Source organism: Musa acuminata, chromosome BXJ2-5 (assembly GCF_036884655.1).
Source record: "Musa acuminata AAA Group cultivar baxijiao chromosome BXJ2-5, Cavendish_Baxijiao_AAA, whole genome shotgun sequence".
NCBI classification, from domain to species: domain Eukaryota; kingdom Viridiplantae; phylum Streptophyta; class Magnoliopsida; order Zingiberales; family Musaceae; genus Musa; species Musa acuminata.
The window spans coordinates 712,884-735,482 of record NC_088342.1 but is presented as its reverse complement, the minus strand read 5'-3'; the positions used below and the strand labels follow the sequence as shown (position 1 = coordinate 735,482).

At 41.7% G+C, this 22,599-nt stretch overlaps 3 protein-coding genes across 3 annotated transcripts; all 3 read left to right on the top strand.

The window, feature by feature from the left end:
- The first annotated feature begins 3,566 nt into the window (after positions 1-3,566).
- LOC103983756 (GDSL esterase/lipase At1g71691-like) lies at positions 3,567-5,529 on the top strand. Its single transcript, XM_018826762.2, has 5 exons — positions 3,567-3,849; positions 4,217-4,338; positions 4,441-4,680; positions 4,755-5,004; positions 5,094-5,529. The coding sequence occupies exons 1-5, from the start codon at positions 3,567-3,569 to the stop codon at positions 5,327-5,329; spliced, it is 1,131 nt and encodes a 376-aa protein (XP_018682307.2). The 3' UTR covers positions 5,330-5,529.
- Positions 5,530-13,311: 7,782 nt separating this feature from the next.
- On the top strand, positions 13,312-16,218 carry LOC135611998 (uncharacterized). The gene is made up of 2 exons (XM_065107693.1): positions 13,312-13,570; positions 14,490-16,218. Exon 2 carries the CDS (start codon positions 14,796-14,798, stop codon positions 15,975-15,977), a length of 1,182 nt encoding a protein of 393 aa, XP_064963765.1. The 5' UTR covers positions 13,312-13,570; positions 14,490-14,795; the 3' UTR covers positions 15,978-16,218.
- Positions 16,219-18,189: 1,971 nt separating this feature from the next.
- On the top strand, positions 18,190-20,776 carry LOC135611999 (cytochrome c). The gene is made up of 3 exons (XM_065107694.1): positions 18,190-18,416; positions 18,692-18,825; positions 20,451-20,776. Exons 1-3 carry the CDS (start codon positions 18,305-18,307, stop codon positions 20,541-20,543), a joined length of 339 nt encoding a protein of 112 aa, XP_064963766.1. The 5' UTR covers positions 18,190-18,304; the 3' UTR covers positions 20,544-20,776.
- The last annotated feature ends 1,823 nt before the right edge of the window (positions 20,777-22,599 follow it).

Sequence of the window (22,599 nt, the reverse complement as noted above, 5' to 3'; positions counted from 1 at the left end):
AATTAAAAGTTTTCTAAAAATTTCATAATATTTGAGCTATTCTTTCATGTTGATTTTTTGATTTTAGAATCTAATCATAATCAAAGAAGTCAACTTTTTTTAACCAAAATTTTATCATAGCTTAGAGGCATGGAAGTTTAAATGTTAAAGAAAAAATATTTCATAAAATCATCATAGGAATAAAAATATTATAAAATTAAAAATATAAATTATTCAGATTTTGAATAATCAAAAAATGTTGTAGAACTAAACTTGAAAATATTTTACTGCACTAAGGTTTGCATAATTATCACTGAGGCAGGTGCATGTTAGGAGAAGGGAAGAATTGTCTGGATTAGAAAGGCACCTTCAGATTTGGATGGAACACCTTCGCACTACGAAGGTTTTCTTCATTAAATCCAAACAGCAGATGAAATATAATTACAAATATATGCTATGCTGAACTTTTCGGTAATCTTAACCTTCTATTCCAGATGCAGATCATGTTCCAGGAGATTCAGTACCTGAAGAACAAGGTACTTCTTTTCGAGTTTGTGTTTGATCTCTCAAAGAAGCATTTTTTGGGGTATAATCTGTTTGGGATTCAAGTTTTCTTGCATTTCTCTACATTTAATGCTATGAGTAGTCTTCTTGAACATGCATCATCACATATCCCTTCGTTACTAGAGAAACTCTTGGGTTTTGCACCGAGACTTGTCGATCCATTATTATGCAGGAGGGCATATTGAAGGCCACCGATAAGTTTCTTCGAGGGAAGGTATAATAGAGACTAAGATAATTCTCAGAATCAAAAGATCGATATGAGTTTTTTTTTCTTCTCTCTCCTTGTTATTCTGATGATGCAGATTGTGGAGCAAAATGGGTTTCTTGATGCAGCCACAGTGACAGCACAGAAAAATGGGCATTTTGATGTAGCCTCACTAACAGCTGCTGACATTCCAAATCCATTAACCATGCAAAACCAGTTCAACAACTGCTTCCCTTTCTGATGATAACAAGGTTTGAGGGATTTGTGAACAGTGTATGTGTGCGCGCTACTGTATAGCGGTGATCCCTCAACCAGTCTATTGAGTACATTTATTTGATGTTGATGTTAATGATTTGTTGTATTCCAAGAACTGTGTCATGATCTTAATCAACTCTCTGAAGGCTTCATGTCTTGGTTTGATTATGTTACCCTACGTTGTGATTAGTAACTTATATTGCCTATTTCTTGATTGAGGTGAGCTACTAATAGGATTCTATTCATCCAACCAAAGCTCACTCTTCGGAAGCTTCATGTCTTAATTACCTTACAATGTGATTGGTAACTTACATTGGCTATTTCTTGATCGAGGGTGAGCTACTGATAAGATTACAATGTTCATCCAACCAAAGTTGACCTGATGCCACATTGCTGGAGAAACACAAAGGCAGATTAAATCTCACTGATACTACAATATGATAGAAAACATCAAATAATTAGGGCCAGTAATCAAATTAGCTTGAACTCTAAGATTACTAGGCAAAACCTAAAGAATGAGCTGTTCCCTAAGATTACTCTAAGATTAATATGATAGAAAACATCAAATAACTCTAAGATTACTAGGCAAAACCTAATTTAGTTCTTTTATAGAGAATGAGCTGTTCCCTAAACACTTTTCAAGAAAATCCATGGCCAGACAATTCTACCAAATAAGCAACAGAAAGATGTGTTTCCATGCATTACAAGTTCATAAGTACCAGTTTAGAAAAAAGGTGTCTAAAAGTTTTCAGCTCAAAGATGAAAGAGAATACTTCCAGTTTTAAGTCAGTTACTATTAGACAAAGACAGCATACTATATGAATCAAAATTACTATCTTCATCAGATGTCTAAGAAAACTATCATGACATGAAGAAACAGTGCAACTCCAGAATCATGACCCATGGAATACTGTACAGCTTCAGAATTACAAGGAAGGCCTCTCGATGACACTACACCATCCAACCATCATGAAGAAGAATACAGAGCTCTCATTGGCCTCTCAATTTCATGCAGCCAGGAGACTGAAGTCAACTCCACCATGTCTTCCAGGAGTATGTAATGATGAAAAGAAAAGAAAGAGATGTCTCTCTCTCTTGTTCATATTAGTTTCTGCACTTCAATATATTTTCAACATCTCAGTTGTTATCAATTAAGATTAAATATCTTCATGGATAATATCAGATCAAATACTTTGTTCTGATGAGATTCATAGAAGTAATATAGCAACCTACTGCAGAACCTTCTTCATGTTCATATTATTAGTTTCTTCAACTCAACATATTGTCAATATCTCAATTGTTGTCATCATTTTACTATCTTCATGATATAATCTGTTTGCTGTGCTCAGGTTTCTTACTTTGTTGCAATATATATATATATATATATATATATATATATATATATATATATATATATATATTAGTTAGGATTGTGTTATTATAGAAAATTAGAAGTTGACTTAGTTGGATGTTGCATGTACTATTTTTCTCTTTTTTGGATTCATGTGTGGATAAGAACTGCCCTGTTTTCGTAAACCAAGTGAACAACATATATATATATATATATATATATATATATATATATATATATATATATATATATATATATATATATATATATAGCTTGCAAATCTATTCATTTCAATTTACTGAGTCCTATTCCTCCTTAATCTAATTGTTCATGATTCATCATCTCACCGACCACAGATTATAGAATACTTAATCACCTTAAATCTTCGTTTACGTTTAAAATGGTGGTATGAGACCAAAGACAAAATATATCGAAGAAGGGGATACGGGTCCTGTCTGCTTCCATTAACTTGCCGACCTTAAGCTTGATCTTTGAGCTGATCATGACAGTTATGTTCTAAGATCAATTTGGGATGTCAAGTTTTTTACTCATGTCATCATGTCCATTCTAAGTTACTTGTTAAATTGTGTATGAGTTTAGGAATCTAACAATATGAAACACCATAAGAGGTTTTAACATCTTCTCTAGATTTCAGATTAGCCCACAGTATGTTTATTTGGCTCAAATCTTTCCTTAATTAGCTTATCGAACAGGAATAATTAACCCTTGTTACTGTGATATGTATGCATGACAATCTCTCTAATGGTACTCTTTAATTTGTTGCTTTCCTTCAACCCTTCCCTGATACCTCCATCTGCAAGGCAGAGAGAAAGACAATAAAATAGGGAACTGGAAATAAGTGACACAGCAAGGTAGAATCATTATGGCACCACCATTAACAACAGTTGGATGATGTGTTCTTCTCTCCAGGATACCTATTCAACATAGGATACAGTTTTAGCAAGCTTTTGAACACCATCTAAAGCAGGAGGAATGCATTCAAACCCTTCACTCTCTTTCATGAAAGTGGTTTGAGTCAGATCTTTTCACCAGGGTTTCGCTGCACTCCTTTCCAGAAGACCATTTACTCCTTGTAAGGTCACAGTTGCAGATCATTAACTATCATCTCATCTGCCCCCTACCCCTCTTTGACCCTATATAAACCCATGCACTCCATCTCCCTCTCACTCAACTCACTCCTCCTTCCTCCTCATGGCCACCTTTGGCTACCCTGTGTTTCTCCTCTCTGCATTTTTGGTTGTGTCATCACTCTTCATGGTTTCTACAGCACGAGGAGGAGCAGAAGTTGGAGACAGCGGTGGTCAGAAGGAGTCGGTGCCTGCTATGTTTGTGTTCGGAGACTCCCTCATTGACAACGGAAACAACAATGGCTTAGCTTCCTTTGCCAAGGCTAACTATTACCCTTATGGCATTGACTTTGCTGGAGGCCCAACAGGAAGGTTCTCCAATGGCTACACCATTGTGGATGAGATAGGTGAGCATAACACATCCTTACGAGCCATGGTCAGTGACGTGCATGTTTGCCACACCATGGCAAGCACTTGTAGATGCTCTTAAATCTGTTCATAGTTTAATCTGCTTGATATTATAAATGGCTTAAACAAGCTAATTTTCTGCATTTGTCAAAATATGCTAGCGAGCAGAAAAAGAGAAGTTTGAAGTTACTTTCAACGCTTCATTACCTTTCACCTTCGCATTAATTGCATTCTCTCATGTTTATAAATGCTTTAGCCTTGCAGGAAGATTACAATTGTAAGTATATTTAAGATCTGTCACATCTACCGGCTGAAGCTTTTAGTTGAGTTGTAATTGTATGGATATTTATCTCTTTTTAACTACAGCTGAGCTTCTTGGACTACCGCTCATTCCACCTTACTCCCAAGCATCTGGCGAGGCAGCTCTTCATGGTGTCAACTATGCTTCAGCTGCAGCAGGGATTTTGGACATCACTGGCCGGAATTTTGTGAGCCAAACACTCTTACATACTTCTCTGCAACTTTTATATACATCAACAGCATCATGCACGTTGCAGGCTCCTATGACTGACATTATACTCCTCGTGCAGGTGGGGAGAATACCATTCAACCAACAGATCAAGAATTTTGAGTCAACCCTTGATCAGATCGCTGGCAATTTGGGTGCAGATGCCGTTGCCAATGCCATTGCTCACTGCATCTTCTTCGTGGGGATGGGGAGCAATGACTACTTGAACAACTATCTCATGCCAAACTACAACACCAGGAGTCAGTACACCGGAGAACAGTTTGCTGATCTTTTGGTCCAAGATTACACTCACCAGCTCACGGTAGGAAAACGAGCTCGTGGATCATTTCGCAAGAGATCTCTCTCTGCATTGATATATTTGATTCTGTCTTGTAGAGTCTATACAACCTTGGAGCCAGAAAGTTTGTGATCACTGGAGTTGGATCGATGGGATGCATTCCGAGCATACTTGCACAGAATCTTTTGAGTCATTGCTCACTGGAAGTTGACAAGCTTGTGATGCCATTCAACAACAATGTCAAGGCCATGATCAACGCCCTTAATGTGAATCTTCCTCGTTCCAAGTTCATATACGTGGATACCTACCACATGTTCATGGACATCCTCAGCAACCCCGGGGCATATGGTGAGTGAGTGAGTGCTTCTCATCTCGATTGCTGTCAGAATCTGAAATGCTTGCGATTGTAGTTGAAGTCATGTGTTTCCTTTTGTTAGGATTTAGTGTGATCAATCGCGGTTGCTGCGGAATCGGACGAAACAGCGGGCAGATTACATGCCTCCCCTTCCAGACTCCTTGTGCAAACAGGGATCAGTATGTGTTTTGGGATGCTTTCCACCCTACAGCGGCTGTGAACATCATATTGGCAAGGAAGGCCTACGATGGCAACACAAATGCTGTGTTTCCCATGAACATTCAGCAGCTTGCCAACCTAAACTTGGAACCAAATTAGCAGCACGTTGAAGGATGTATGCAGTCTTAGAGAGGGATAGAGAGAAGAGTCAAATGGATGCAATCACTTCATGTGACTACTTTGGTACTCTCAATGCATAACTAAGAGCTATCCAATTTCCACAGCTTCATGTGATCTTCCAACATTCTCACATGTCCAGTTTCCTCGGAGCTATCCAATTTCCTCAGCTTATAGTCCAAGAGAGTCCGGTATTTGAAATCAATGCAGCACTGCTAAATGATGCAGCTAAAATCCAATCTCCAAATTGCTGCTAACAATCATATGGAGGATACCAATGCAGCCAAATCCAAAAGTCCATTAGAACTATCTGAAAAATCAGTATGCATCCAAAACCCTTATCAGTATCGATACTCACTGCAAACATATGAAACCTCCAAACCCCAGCAATGTTGAGAAGTATTGAAGAATCTGAATTAATCAGCATTTCCAGCTGAAATATAGTCAATTAAAATGAACACGATTAACTGGCAGATTAAGCTGGCAATCAAACAAGAAACTAAAACTAAAACAACTAGAGTTCATCAAGGTGAATACCTCCAAACGGATCCCTCTCACTATAGGTGTTGAGGACATGGTTAGTTACTATTCGTGAACCTTATGCCGTGACCAAGGAGTCTGTACGGCTTGGTCCGATTGGCAATGTCTATGATTATCTTGGGGATGAGATTTTTGCATGGTCAGATTGAGCTCGGGGTCAGTTGCGGATGCACCTTTTCAGTGAGCTCGTCTGTCTTTTTCACCGTCGGATTCCTACGTACTGGTCTTGAGCGGGATGGGAAGGGGAATCCCGATTTAGGCCCCTTTAAAAATTAAGTTAGTTGAATTTTTTATCGAAGTTCCTTTGACATATGGCAGGGGGCTTTTATTCTGGTGCATGAGGGTTGGTTGTATGCGACCTTCGCGCGACGACCGACTCTCCGAACGACGAGTTTGTACCTTCGGACGACCGTCGCCCGGTATGTGCGGAACGACGCCATGCAGCCCCGCCCCGAGCTTCCCAATGCGGTCCTTGTCGAGGCGGCGTTAGTTCGTGTGACCCCAGACGGCGCAGGAGGGGAGCGACCGTCGTCTCGAATTCCTAGTGGCACATTCGACATGGTATCGTGTCTTCCTCCCGAGGTTCCATATTTGCGCTGGCATGGTTAGGGGTCGTGTCTGATAGGGTATATTTTGAGTCCAAGACATGTCACAACCGACACCAGCTACGACATCTAGGTCAGCAAGAGGAGAACCCCCACACGCTAAGACAGAATCCGTACCGAGGCACTAGTTGGCATGTCCTGTCCCGGAAGCTCGGGGCGGCATCGTCTGACATCGTCTCACGTGTCTTGGGACAGCGGTCGCACAGGATTGTCTCGTCCCCCAAGGATTGGCTACCACGCTGAACCCATGTGTGACCGACCCTCGTACAATAATATAAAAGCTCTTGGTCGGCATCCGGCTAAGGGGGAGAACAAAATAATTCAACCCACAATTGACTTGCTCATCAGAGGGGTCATCGGGAATCACCCGACGAATGTCATTTTTGCAAGAAAACGACCACCCACGACCTGCGAGCGTCTTAGCCTTGGAAGTCACCGACCGACTGTCATGGACTTAGCTGGTTTTGCCTAAGTCGTGCGGCACCCTTGCGCGTCCGTTCGCAAAGGTCAGCCTCCCCGAAGCCTCCCCTGGTCCCTTAGGACCCACAAAAGAGAGAACAAGACAGAGAAAATGCCTCACTCGGGATCCACAAGCAAACATGTCCAAAAAACACTTCATAGACAATGCAAATTATAAACAGACTTTACAAGCTCTGAACAGTTACACAACAAAGGGTAAAATGGTCCATTACAGACTGAATAATCTCTCCTACGTGTCCACATGACACAACCTTTATTTACAAGCCTAAAGCGGCCACCGACCCAACTAAAATGGGACTTATAAGCCTTCGGTCGTCCCTCTACATGTTGTACAAAGCATGAACATAACAAAAGACACGGACATACCCAAGCATTACATCGAACACCTTGTTTAGAAGTTTGTCCATGACATTCTCCCCCACTTATTCCTTCGACGTCCTCGTCGAAGCCTTTGTTGACACTGCAACTCCTCGCCTCTGCTGAGTCTTCAATCTTCTGCTCCAGCTGCAATGCGTCCCTTGGCTCCCAACTGCTCTCCGCTGTTGTTTTTGAGTCGTCAAACCTTTGATCCGCCATGCTGCTTCAACTCACCAATGACTCTAACTCTGTTGTGGGGTTGGCTGAGTTGTGTTGATCCTTGTTGATTCCTGCGGATCCGCCAGATGAAGGAAAAGACCATCCTTACTACGCCAGTCTCTCAGAAATTCCTCATGCTGCTTGAACTGGATGGATGCTTGTTGGAGCTTTAACGAGCATTATCTCGCAAACTTCTGAAGTTTCGGGTCCTTCCTCCACAAAATCTGCTCATTGACTCTTCTTTCTGTTAGTTGTCACATCCAAGTAGGTTCGCATCACTTCCGCTTTCGATTGGCATTTCGTTGGGAAATGAGGCGGACAATCTACTCTCAGTAGCACTGATTACCGTTGGTGAGGATTTGACAACTGTTGTCTTTCATTATCTTCGAAGGGTCTTTGAACTTGTGCAGAGCTCCTCTGCTGGATAGATAAGAGAATTGGGGTACTCGGTTTCGCCCATTCTCTTAAGAGTTGAGAAGACAAAGGTTACTTGACTTCGCCCGCCTCCTCAAGGTTGTACTTCATGCATCGAGCTGGTTACTGGCCTTCGCCTGCTCTTTGCTCACACTTCTGAAGTACTTGAAGTGTTTGCACTCCTTGCGTTGAGTTAGCTACTGTGATTCACCTTCTCAATGCCATCGAACTTCTGGAATGCGGGAAGTTTTCACCCCAACTTGGAGTAATTCTCTGATAGATGAGGTCGCCTCTGGGATTGTACCGTCTTCTCCATCAACCCTGCCGCCTACTCCACTAAGTAGCAAAGGTACAGCACCGCGTACTGTCTGCTTCGTTCCTTGGTCGTGCACTCTTGCATGACCTGAAGTCCTTCACTTACGGCTATCTTGATGAGAAACTTGTTGACACCGGTCTTACGAAGTTTCTTGGCCTCTGCCCTTCAGCCTTGTCTCGGTACTTGGAGATTGCCTCTGCATGCTCCACCTCCTCGGCCCCTTTCACGACCAAGCGCTCTCCCTCCGTGAGAGCAAGGGATCAATGACTTTCGCGGAAGTCCCGCCTCTGCGGTACCATGGCGCTGCCATGCCCATGGCCCTACTATCCGTCGCCTCGCATCTGCATCCCTTTTCTTCACAATCAGTAGATATGACTCTATGGCACTCCTCCGAGTCCACCTCCATTCTAACTGATGCTTGATTTTGGGTAGCTAAGTCCCTCTGGACTCGTCGTCGCTTCCTCGCCCCTTTCGACCCCCTACTTCAACACCTCTGTGTTCTCCAAGCAGTCTGTTTGGTCGATGGAGAGACAGACTGCAACTCCCATGCATAGCCTCTGCCATCACGTTGTAGGGTTTGCACCAACTCTGTTCTCCTTAGCTTCCTTGGTAGCAACGTTCGCTTACTCGGCCTTGTCCTCTGACTTGCTGGGCTCCCTTAAGCGAATATGAGTTCTGGAGCAGTCCAACTCTCCAGCTGCTTCAATCATACCTCTGCATGATCAAGTCCCCCCCATGGAACTCACTAGTACTTGCATTCGAACTTTTTCTTGGTGGAACCCAGCCCCCATATGCTGATGACCAAGGTTTTCATCCGATGTAAAATTCGATGCACGCCTGGAAGACCCGCCTCTGCGGTACCATGGCCTTCACTCCTTGAATCCATAGCCCTTCTTGCCGTCGTGTTGTTCACCGAAGTGGAGCTTCTAGTAGCTCCCGATCATACCTCCATATGATCTAGTCCCTCCCGGGACAAGATTGTGTGTATCGCATTGCCACGAACTGTTCTGTCACGATCCGCTGCACCATGTCGCCTCCTGGTGACATCTCCATTGCATTCTGATCCTTGTGGGATGAACTCGAACTGTGGTCCCTCCATGTGTGGCCTCTGCCAATACATTGCAGGGTCTCTTCCACCTTCGATTTTGTTCGTTCCTTTGGCAATCGACCTTCATCCACCCACTCTTGGGTCACACCAAGATGAAGCACCGCTCTAGGACAGTCCGTCGCCTAGTAGCTCCCGAAGTCCCCCGACTTCGTTGCAATCAGTGCACTATTGTCTGGATCCTGGGCCTCTGCCCCTACCAGCACAATCTTCGCTGCGCACCGCCTCCTTCATAGCAACTTGAATGACAACACTGTGGCATATTCTTCAAGAGTACCCGCCTCTGCGTCCTCTTGCCCCGTGCTAAGGCTTTATGAACTCAACTTCGCCTCCGCAAATTGAGTCACCTTAGTTCTTCCATCAAATGCTCCTCCGAGATGAAGTGCATGTGCCCCGAAGCTCCCTCCATCTTTGGCTCCATGCAAGATGAGTCCGCTCCATTAGAACGAATGACCCATGGAACAACATGATCCTGCTCTTGCCTCTACAAGAGTTCATGTCCTTGACCTCTGTCCAAGGAAAGCACTATGCCTCTGCTCCATGTTCCATCTTCTATGCTGGCTCCCTTCATGCGGCTTGGGTACTTCGCCAAGTTACACCCAAGTTGCTCCGTTCCTCGTTTTTGCATTGAGTTGATGGTGGCCCTCGCGCCTACCATTCCACGAGTCAGCCCTCCCTTGAGTCCGATCTCCATATCGACTCCAAGTGTGCCTTCATTTGTGTTGCTTTGGGTCGCTCCCCCACTTGATCTCGCAATGCATCCATCAATGCATTCTCTCAAGCGAGATCATGCGATGACTCCTCGCCGCTTGCTCAGTCCGTCGAGCTTCGTGGGGTTGTTGGTTGTTGAGGTACTCCTCCTCAACTTGTGAGGTCCGCCCCACATGATTCTCCCTCTGGAGAGCCGGGACTTATCCCTCCTGGATAGCTGTCCCGTTGGAGCAACATCTCTCTTCGATTTGGAGACCACCATCCCCTTGGACTACTCCGTTCTGCTGAACAAACTGTGCATAATTTTGCCTCCTGCAAACGCACTTGCTAGATTGCGACTCCATGTCAATACAGCCCCCGCTGCACCCCTCAAGGCCTAGCAACATGCTGAACTAGTTGCACCCTTCAACCTCCAGTGGACGTATCCTTCACATACCGAAGAGAAAGTTTCAATGCTCCATGGCGCCGAGTTTCGGTCGCCTTGGGATGGCCACGAACATTCCATCGTCCGTATACAAGCCCATGCATGAGTACCAAATTCTTCGAGTTAGCAATTCCCCTCACCTCTGTGAGCTTTGCATTACTCTTTTGGTCGTTGAACAACTCATTCCACCTTGCATGGCCTCATCCTTTTGCCAAGCGCCTTGCTTGCCATGAGCACCATCAGGTATGGTTGTCAACGTTGAGCCGTAGCTCAAACTCAGCCATCCCAACCTTTGTGCGCTTCAAATTCTTCCAAGCTTGTCTGTTCTCGTGGTGCCTCTTGCGCGAAGGGTTGGCCATTCCTCTGAATGCCAATCTCAGACGCCCGCTCCTCTGAGCGACTCCTTTTCCCTACATCTCCATGCCCGTTTTCCCCCAAACGGTCGCGCGTGTGCTGACTGCCCTTAACGCAGCCCCGCTAGGTCCCCCACGTTTGCATGCTAAGTGTTTCTATGAGTGCTTGTCCCGCTCTGATACCATTTGTCACGGACTTAGCTGGTTTTGCCTAAGTCGTGCGGCACCCTTGCGCGTCCGTTCGCAAAGGTCAGCCTCCCCGAAGCCTTCCCTGGTCCCTTAGGACCCACAAAAGAGAGAACAAGACAGAGAAAATGCCTCACTCGGGATCCACAAGCAAACATGTCCGAAAAACACTTCATAGACAATGCAAATTACAAACAGACTTTACAAGCTCTGAACAGTTGCACAACAAAGGGTAAAATGGTCCATTACAGACCGAATAATCTCTCCTACGTGTCCACATGACACAACCTTTATTTACAAGCCTAAAGCGGCCACCGACCCAACTAAAATGGGACTTATAAGCCTTCGGCCGGCCGTCCCTCTACATACTGTACAAAGCATGAACATAACAAAAGACACGGACATACTCAAGCATTACATCGAACACCCTGTTTAGAAGTTTGTCCGTGACATGACGTCCCCAAGGCGAGCCATCAACCAGTACCCAGACCGAGAGAAACTGATCAAGACCTCGTCGCGAGGGCCCAGTCGACCTTGGCATCTAGCTCGATCAACAGAAGACTCCCGACCCGTGGACCAGGCCATACTGACTCATCAGCCACGATACGTTTATTCACCAACGGTGTCCACACGATGAAATCCATAATATACCCTATCAGGTACTTCAGAGTTAAGTCATCAAAAAGTCAAAGTCAAAGTATAATTCAAAAGAAAAACATATGATCTGTCATGTTGATACGTTCGAACCCACGAATAATTACGAGAGTATTAGATAGACATTAACTATTAAATGATTTAGAATCTCACACATCATCATACATCACTCAAAAAATAATATGAAATTATGATTTAAATTTTTATTATAAAATTTATCTTCTAATAAAAATAATAATATGTAATCATTTGATGACATCAAAGGTGGAGAAAGAAATAGAAAAAAATTAACCGACACAAAAATAAAAATATTCCAAAAGGATTTCATATATTTTAATTGGAGGCAACCAATCGAACAATACAGCATTGGATTTGTGTCGATCCAAAGTTTCCTCACGCCAATGCCGTTTCCGGGCGTCGCATCAACGCCAAGAATTTGCCGAGAATTCCGCCGTTACGATGGAGTCAAAAAGTCAGACAGTCAAACCCTGCAAAAAGAACGAAGGAATCGCATCTTTTTCTTGTCCTTACAAATTTATCCTTACTAAGATTTTTTATAGGGATATCTACATATACATCACTCTCTCATTAATAAGTATCCAAAATATTTAGCTTAATTATGATTAACGATGGTCACTATTAATTTTTAATTAAATATACATATATAATACCTATAATTCTAGGAGCTTAACAGGTACAAATATCAATTATATATATATATATATAAAGATAAATATAAACCATATGTATTAAATGTTCATTTTTGCCACCAATGATACAATGATATCACAGGACAGTTGTTTCACCTCATATTTCATAGAACCTCAAGAATAATAAATTTAGTAGTTTTTTTTCAGTAATATATATTGTATAATTTATTTTTTTAATTTAAGCTAATCACTTCACTAATTTTTTTTGGATGAATGTTTAAAAAGGAATATAAGGTGGACATATAGAGTTGATAGAAAAGATTTAGTAAGAATTATTTTGAATCCTTAGATGGTATGAAAAATAAAATAAAAATAAATCAGCTAAGATGACATAGATGTATTAAAAAATTAAGATTAAGATTAATCTTGCGAGGAAAGATAGCATAAAACTCGAGAAATTTTTTTCTAAAAATAACAAAAAAAATTGATTGGCTTATAAAAAGGTTCAGCCTATTAAGATGTTAATATTTGGAGTAATATATATTATAAAAAAGGAACATATTCTATTTTTATGTTGTACAAGGACATGCTTGTAAAACCGTGAGTCGAATATTAGCCCTCAATTCCATCCGATAGCAAATTTGGACCGTCGGATTTTGATATGACGATCATGGTTTGATGGGAGGAAATCCTCCCGTAGACGAGGCTCCCACAGGTGCATTTACACGAATCGTAAAGCAGGACGGACGACAGCTAAGCAATAAGATTTGCGCGGCGACATGCGTGAGACGTTGTCGCCGCCGTCACACGACGAGAACCATGGTGGGATCATGCCACGTCGGCTCGGTGTCCCGCCCGAGCAACTGCTTCGGCAGCCGAGCCGTCTGACAGCTGGGGACAGCCTGTCAGCAACTCGTAGCCAACAAAGCCACCGTCTCTCTCCCCTCGGCCTCTTGTCTTCGTCTTCGTACTCCTCTCCGGCTCTCTCTCTCTCTCTCTCTCTCTCTCGATCTCGACCAACTAGGGTTTCGCCCTCGGCCCCGTCCGAATCGCTTCCTCTGCTCGCCGGATCGGGTTTCTTCCCTCGGAGAGCTCTCCTTCAAGCTCCGCGTCTCGATATCTTGTCCGGTCTTTGCCTCCCGGAGACGCGGTTTAGGGTCTTCCCTCGCTCCTCATGGATCGCTCGGAGTCTCTCTGATCCGGCTCCAGGTTCGTCCTTTTTTAATCTCTTCTTTCGTTCGCCTCGCGTTATCCGGGTGTTGGCGTGTTTTAGCAGCTTGATTTATGTATGTTGTTCGATTTAAGCGCAAATTTCGTACCTTTTGTTAGATTTCGTTCTAACATTTTTGTTCTTACATTGTAAAAGGATGATTTTTCCGCTTTTTTGGGTTGGGAATAATTGCAATAAGTCTGTTATCATCATAATTAGTTTTGGGGCTGTTTACATAGGTCTGTGTTGCAGCATTATGAGATATTGAGCTTCTTAAATGCTATGTTTCCAAAATTGTAGTTCATAAGTACTCTTGAATTAAAAGTTAACTAAGTATGTTCCTCCTGGTATAGAAGTTTGCAAGATGGTGGTGAAAGGGTGCGTATGTGTTGAGAGAAGTGTAGAAAGGGTTTTTCTGTTGATATAGGTAATGTGGATTGCAGGCTGTAGCTTTAGTGTTTGTCACTGTCTAATAAACCAACTTTCTTATACGTAATGTGATCCCATTCCTCCTGATCTTTTGTTTGATGTCTTGCCCGAGGTTAGTAGAGTTAGATTTCTTGGTTCTATTGGCTATCATGCTGGATTAGTTGTATGATTTGGTTGTGTAGCTAGCGAAATGCTAGTTGTTTCTTGCTTATACCAAGAATGACTTGATACCAAGATTCTGTTAGTATCACTGAGCATCTCCATGATTTTGTCATGGAACAATAAGATTATATGTTATGCTGAAGCAGCATAACATACGGCCATCATTTAAAGTGTTTGAAATTTTTTTCTTGTCGATGGTTGGATACTCAATTGTGGACGATAGGATTGATCCCAGCAGGGTCAGATTTTTTTTTCATTTATATTTTTATGATGATTATGATAACTCTTTGCAACTGCTGCTTACCTAAAATCTTTAACTTTTTATAGGTGGCATGAACATGAAGGTGCATGGTATTGGGTTGCCTGACTGGACTCTATAAGTTGTTCAAATGTTCAAGTTTCAATTGTTGGCAAGGGTTTTAATTTGTAATGGAAGATCCAATTTGTGAGGTTTTGGTAAAAGCTCAAGATTCCTTCTCATTGACATTAGATCAGTTTTGGTCATCTTAAAGAGTGCAGTGCGTCTGCAGCACTAGACCTCTGTGGAGGTGTCACTGTTCGTCATACTTGTGGGCCCGAGCTCTTAGGTACCGATGCTCGAGGAGAGCATGCGTGGAATCTGTGTTCCGTGTGATGCCCCTGACCAGATTCAGTTCCGATGCATTTGGTGTGGTAACCATTTCTCTCGTCATTCTTTTTCATGTCTTGGCTATACGATGCATATACCAAGTTGTCTATTTACAAGTACGGATCCATCGACGTGATTTTCTCCAGCTTGGTTACTTCAATGGGCCCTGGATTACACGCATTTTTCTAGTTATAGTTGCAATTTGGTGGAGCCTAAGTGAAATTGCTAGGCTTAGTTTTTTAAAAGGAAGGATCTTCTCTAGCATAACATGGCAGCAAAATTTTTGCAAGATCTACATCCTTTTCAATCTTGGGTTTTCAGAACCTTCTGTGTTTCTCACGCTTGTGTTCCTACTACGGGCCTCCTTGCGGAGGAGGGAGTTGGGCACTCTAAGCCAAGGATGGAACAAAAGAACCATCAGTTATGTCTTCCTTTACTGCATTCCAATTTTTGTCATGCAAATTTTTGTGGATTTTGCTGGACCCAGGTTTTTCAGCGAAGCTAAGAATGACGGGGGAGCAAAGAAGCTCAACTACTTCACAAAAGCTAGTGTCTTGATTGGAGATGAGTGTGTATGCACTTATCCTCTCTTTAGCACCATTCTTCTTGGGCTTTTTCATGCTGTTCTGATTAGTTACGTATCGTACATTGGAATGCATGTATTCCTGTCAGTGATCAACAAACGGCTGCTCCAAAGGCTCTATTGGTTGGTATCCTCAGTTATCTTTTCTCTTCCAGTAAGGGTTCTCCTCCTGGGTTTCTCTGTCCTACCTCAACCGGGCAACTTGGCTTATGAGCTGATTGTTTTCTTAGCCTTTCTGGTCATGTTGTTTTGCACTGTGATTGGTATCCTTGTCTTGGTCTACTTCCCAGTGGCAGATTTAATGGCCCTGAGAAAGCCAGAGGAAAGAGAGGTGGAAGGGATGCCCTATGATGATTATTTCAATGACAGTGCTTCACTTGTGGCCAACCAGAGCCGTCATGACACTAGGAGGAGTTCTGATGTCTCCACAATGCGTGGGTCCATATCTTTTCGCACAATGATCAGAGATGACACCCCTGATTTGGATATCAGTGACGAGACGAACTTGTCCTTTCATGGTGCTCTTCATATTGGTTCACCTTCAGTTTCTTCTTCAACGCCTGCAAGGCCCATGCTCCCTCTTAGAGAAGTCCCCAGATACTAGGAAGAAACTGCAAGTCCACATACATCTCCTATGTTGTTAACTATACTGCATTCTGTTTTATGGTGTTACAATTTAAATTTTGATTGGTGGTGTTTTGTGGTTGGGCACCTTTTCGGAACATGGTAAATGTTGATTACATCAGCTGAGCTCTATGTACAGCCCGGGCTGGAATGTGAAACTAGTAGGGATGATGGTGCACTACTGGAGTTGCACTAGTTTAATTTTATGATAGATTTGCCCATGCTTGTGTGCTGAATAGTGTTAAATATTTTCTGCTGCCACTTAATGGTACCTGTATCTTACTGTCAATTCCTAGCATCTCCTGGAAATGCTAACTTCATTACTCACGAGGTGATATCATTGAATGATTTCTTTCATCAATTTTTTTGTTGTCCCCTGTTGCTAGTTAGCATCTCCTGGTTGGAAATGCTGATGTCATCTGTTCCCTGTTGCTAGTTGGTCTGTTCAGGCTTCAGTTCAATGTATAATTCTGATTTTACTATCAAATTAGTTGTGCCCGCATTGCATTTTCTTTTTTTGTTTCATTAACTTCCTTCTGATCCCATATGCTAGCTGGTGTCTGTTGAAAGCAGATTTGAAGAAGAGGTCATAAGATTCTACTTGAATGGCTTCTGCCATGGTCTCCTAATGCAGGCAAGGGATACTGTTTTCATGTAGATGTAGGAATCCCCAACTCAAGGTGGTTGGTTATTTTGGTTCATCTTTTGATTTATTACGCATCAATGTTTTTTGCAGTTGTTCCATTTTTTAACATATTTATATTTTGTCTTTGACATTTCTCTTCAAATTCATTCATGCCTTGTTGTTTTAGATAAAAGCACTTTTGCCTTTAAGTCAGTTTCTCTTTTTCTTGCTTCACTTTCTGGTTCTGTATGGATTCAAAACCTGAATTTAGTTTGGTTCGACCTAACCGCGTCTTTTGTCAACTACTACTTGTGGGGGAAATTTATGATGTGCACATTTCTCTATTGCAATTTCATTCATGTACCTAAGATAGATTGGCATTCATTTACAGGGATCAGCATCTGAGCAATGCTTTTAACTTGCAGTTAATTCTCCATCGTTTGCTTTACTGTAAATCTTGGGATGGAGTTGGATGCATGCATGTTCATTTACATGGATCAGCATTTTAGCAAAGTTTTCAATCTGCATGTTAATTTAAAACAAGTGCTTCTCTCTTGCAGTAATTTGGGGATGAAATTGCATGGGCTGCTAATCATGTATTGGCTAAATGATCATAATTATTGGTAGTTGCTTTCAATATATGTATGTGTGTGAGTTGGCACTGAGTTTTCTACTTGAAATGCTGATTATTGCATGGCTCATTGATGTTAATTCTTGTTGGATGCTTTAAATATACGAGTGTACAAGTTGGTATTTTGTTTCTCTGGTTTGATCCCCATTGTTGTGATGCATATACAATCACTTGCAGTTTATTTAAATCTGTCTCATCTAATGCATCACAATGTTTTAATTTTCTTTTTACCTGACTTTATTCCTGATGATGTGCATCACAGAAACAGAGGTTGATAGGTTTTTCGAGCAACTGAGGTTGTCATAATCTAAGTCATCAGATCTGTTCAATGAATAAAATGTGTGAAGTAAAGAATTGTGTTGGGACTTGGTTACGAGTGAAGTAGTCTCTTCAAGGAACCCTAGCCGCATGTCATTGGAAAATTTATCGCATGGGGGGATTTCAACCAAAGTCAAATTGGTAGGAGACATTTATAGTCAGCAATTATAGGTTGACTGGCCCCATTAGGCAATTTGCATATGGTTAGTAGTTGACTGACTTGGAAAAGTAAGTCATCCACCAATTAAACATTGATGCATGGAGTTAGAGGTTATATTTTTCTAGCTTATCCTATCTCAAATTTAAGCATCGGAAGAGAGGGTTTTAGCTTACTCTCATATGTTAATTTGTCTAAATTAAGGGAGATTCAAAAATATTTTAACAGAAATTATGAATATAAAATTAAATATATTTAATATTATTAATGGTTTTTTATTTTTATTTTTATTTTTATTTTTAACAGAGTTCGATAATGATAAGAGGCCTTTCATTAAAGAAAGAAACAATATTTTCTCGTTCATTTTTATGACTAAAATACCCCTATTATATATGTTATTCACCGTGGAAGAAGACTTGCCAGGACGACGGACGAGAACAGTTCATTAAAGGGTAATTTAGGCAACTCCTTGCGAACGAATCTATATAGAGGACCCGTCGGCGCGTGGGGGAACCATGTCCGAAACCCTAACACCAGCTTTGCATCGAGAGCGAGGAACTCGTCGGAGAGCGATCGATGGCGTCGTTCGCGGAAGCTCCTCCGGGCGATCCCAAGGCCGGGGAGAAGATCTTCAAGACCAAGTGCGCCCAGTGCCACACCGTCGACAAGGGCGCCGGCCACAAGCAAGGTTGATTGAACTCTCTCTTTTCACGTCCTTTCGTCTCCAACCCTTTTCACCCTTTTCATGAAGACGGAATATGCAGCTTTACTTAGATCTTATACGAACCTGCAAATCTTGGAGTGTCTTTTGTAGTTCTTGCTGTGGCTAGAATTCATTTTTGATCGTGTTTTCCCTTCTCCTTTATTGATATGGTTGTAATCGATTGATTCGATTCCGTTTTTCGATTTTTGTTTTGTTTTATTACTTCATATTGAGGACAAAGGTGATTTGATTGAACACAGGACCCAATTTGAACGGTCTTTTCGGGAGGCAATCTGGAACGACGGCAGGTTACTCCTACTCTGCTGCAAACAAGAACATGGCTGTGGTGTGGGAGGAGACAACTTTGTATGATTACTTGCTTAACCCTAAGAAGGTATCGACCTTCGACCCGTTACTTGTGGCTGTGTATTGTTTTGCATGCTTTTGGCTATCGATTTTTCTGGCCAAGACCATCCTCCACACTAGTCTTTGTATGCTTTATCTGTGGGATGGGGGTTGGATCAAGTAGATGCATATCTATGACATGGATTAATATGGCATTAATGCCATACATGAACAAAGACCCAATAGATAACTCAATTAGAACTTCTGATGCTTGGGCTTCCGTTTTTAGTGAATATCCGGCTACATTGTGTGTCGGTATGACACATCACAGGTGTAGCCGCCAGATGGTGGTTGGACTTGGTTAGAACCCGCCAAAGTTGGTCTAACTTGGCCAAAATCAGTCAATCTTGATCAATCTATTGATCATTCCTATTGGTCCTTCACTGACGATGAAGAATTAGCAGCAAGTGGTGATCAACCCCTCACTACATAAGAAGAAAACATTATAGGAGAAGAGTAACTTGTTGGGACTTTAGTTGACATCAGCGTTGTCACTCTCTGTCATTATTTTTGTTCCCTGCTTGTCCTCATGTTCTTACCTTGTTCTAGTCACAACCTTGCCACAGAGGGAGGGCATGGGGACCTAGATGGGGGAGAGAGAGGAGGGGAAGGGGTTCGGTGATTCATGGGTTTCAAATTGAGTCATGTGCAAGTAATTCATGTGCATTTTCACCATTGCTTAATAAGGAAATGAGATAAGAAAAGAGTGGAGGAGAAAAAGAGAAACTGAGAGAAAATAATATGTAACTGTTTAACAAGATGTTTTGTTATCTTTGAAAAAAATTTCTTTAGTATTGAAAACTCTGGAACGGCGATATACTCATTTCTAAAATATATAGTTCTAGAAATCTTTATTTTTCAATTTTCATCTTAAGGTGTTATAAATCAGGTTTCTTTATTTTTGCTTAGAGTCTGTATTCTCCTCCAGATTTAATTTAGAGATTTTTTAGGACATAACTTATATGCTAAGAATAAATAGCAACCATTTTGGAGACGGATCCAAAATGGTTGAATGGCAGGTCAATATGAGAGTTTTAGTGGTTGGTGATGGCACATTGTTGATAAAAAAGTAAATAAATAAGTTCTAACTATGTGCAAAATAATGGGTGCTTGATCTGTGATGCTGATGGTGCAAGTTTTAGCTGGTTTACTAGTGTATACTTGTTCTGTCGGATATTTATTTCATGGCATTGTCAAATTTATCGAAGTCTTCACACGGAAAAGACAGTTTTTCTTTTGATTAACTTGCTGTTTTCTTATAAAAATAGTATAATTTAGGAGTTATTGACCGAATGGTTGCGTGAACTCTAAGGTGACAGTTTTTCATGGTTGTTAAATATACAAAACACATTTTTTATGTATATGTTTTCCTCTTTAGATAAAGCATATATCAGATTTACAATTGATGTTCTTGTTCGCTCCAAAACTAATAGGGTATCATATTGATGTTGTTGCATATATAAGCAAATAGTTTTGCACTTTAGGAGTGCTCATGTACCTAACTTCCTAGGCACAGTCATGAACAAATTAATAGGCTGTAGGGTTGTCACATTACTACTAAAGATGGCATCACGACCATGATTGTCTCTAATGGAGTTTTCTTGTTTGTTGCAGTATATTCCTGGTACTAAGATGGTTTTTCCTGGTCTGAAGAAGCCACAAGAGCGTGCAGATCTTATTTCTTATCTCAAACAATCAACAGCTTGAGGGTTCTATTTTTCCCTTCCATGCTGAAACAAAATTATTTTTCTGCCAATAAGACCATAACATTATCCTTCTTCTAACCAGCAGTTTCCTACGGCATATTCTTTACAAGTTTCTTCAGTCTCATTGCCCAGGCAATGAACTCTCGCCTGAGATGTCTAGTTTTGTCCCTAGAAGCTCGCAGCCACATTTCTATGAATATGAATACTTGAGTTTAACATGTGATATTTTCTTGGTGTTGCGGCCCGTTAACTGCATTTGTTCTCGCTTTTTGTGATACTAGTAATTTGTTAAAGAATTGGTTTCCATGGTGATTGATCTGTTCTATACATATGTTTTTATCTGTGAGCTTATTACGAGCCAATGCTTCTCAACCTTAGTCAGCTCAGCTACTTGATTCTAGGCTTATCCATGCAATTTTATGCTTATGTCCTTGGAGTAGTGATCTAATGCATCTATGCAATTTCCTAGCTTTAATTTGGTCATCTAGTAATTTAGCACTTGCAAGTCAAGTAGTTGATGATTTCGGATTGATGGATTATATTCATTCATATGTTTTTTTATTTTTTATTTCAGTTGGTAATTTGTTGGATCCACTTGTCAAAGTTAAATTTTGATATAGCAAGAATCTGTGTGTCAACTGCCATCCTTGGTTTCAATGGATTGTTGCTAACCTTCTGTAAACAACAACAAAAATGAAAGAAAAGCATCTTTGTGGTGGTTGCCAACCCGACTCTCAACCATTTGTTTTCGCCTCCCACAAAACACTTGAAACTTGTGTGCTATAAATCTGGCGACTGGTCAATATCTTTAGTACCCCGCCAAACACCCTGAACTTGTGTGCTATGAAGGTATATGAGTGGCCCACTGATATGGAAATTGTGTGTCGCTTTGTCTCTAGATTATGTGGACCTTTAGAGGTTTTAATGGCCCAATTTGGAATTGTCATACCAATCATGCTGCTCCGATGTTTTCAATGCTTGAGACTGAAAGCTGTGGGCAAGTTGGCAACTTTAATAAGATCAATGTGGAGATGAATGTGAAAGCTAAACGATGGGCACAATACTTGTTCTATCTATTTTTGAGTCTTCTGATTCTGACCTTAAACGTTTCCCACACACACACTAGTGTCTATTTAGGTTACAGGTACTGATTGTTCTGAAGTTTCTGTTTGAGAATGTTGTAAATATTTAATATTTTTAATTCCATCTCAGTTTTCATAATTAATTTCGAGAGAGATATATATATATATATATATATATATATGTATATATAATATTTGAAAGAAATAAATATTCGATACAACTTCTGGTTATGTTAGACGTGTTCTACCACAGACGTACCTTGACTAGGACCCACCTGCGACTGGAACGCCCCCTCTGACAGCAAGGTAGGTATGGCGATGAGTGCGCGGTTCACCGGCTCCTGTACCTTTTTTAGACTGGGGCATCGCTGCCTTTGACCGCACGTCGGGTAGACGAGCGGCTAAAGAAATAAATATTTGTAATTACACATATATGAAGAGTGTTAAATATTTGTCATAAATATTTTTAGACTGGGGCGATTCGAACCCCCGCCGCCGTACCTGCGTTGTGTGTGGGACCCACCTGTGACTGCATCCCTATCTGATGGCACGGCGTGTTGGCAAACCGTGATGACGGGTGAAAACGAATCGGTGCGTGGTGCGCCAGCTGATGTTGGTGTAGGTGTTTTAAGAATGGGACCCACATGCAACGACATCGCTACGTCTGACCGCAAACCGGGCGGTCGAGTGGGTAAACGAAATTACTATTATTATTATTATTTGAACAGAGTTAATAGTTGAAAGACATGATTTTTAACACCCGTTCTTCGTGCACCCGCTCACGTACCTGCCTTGCGATTAGGACCCACCTTCGACGTCATCGCCATATTCCGTGACCCATTGACGACCACAGGAACGTTCGCCTCTTTCCAACTGACAACGGCGAGCATCCAACTGCCTAAAATATGCGCGCGCGCGTACGCTATCACGCCTCCTCCTACTTTGCTTCGACACTGCTTCCAATATTCTTGTCCG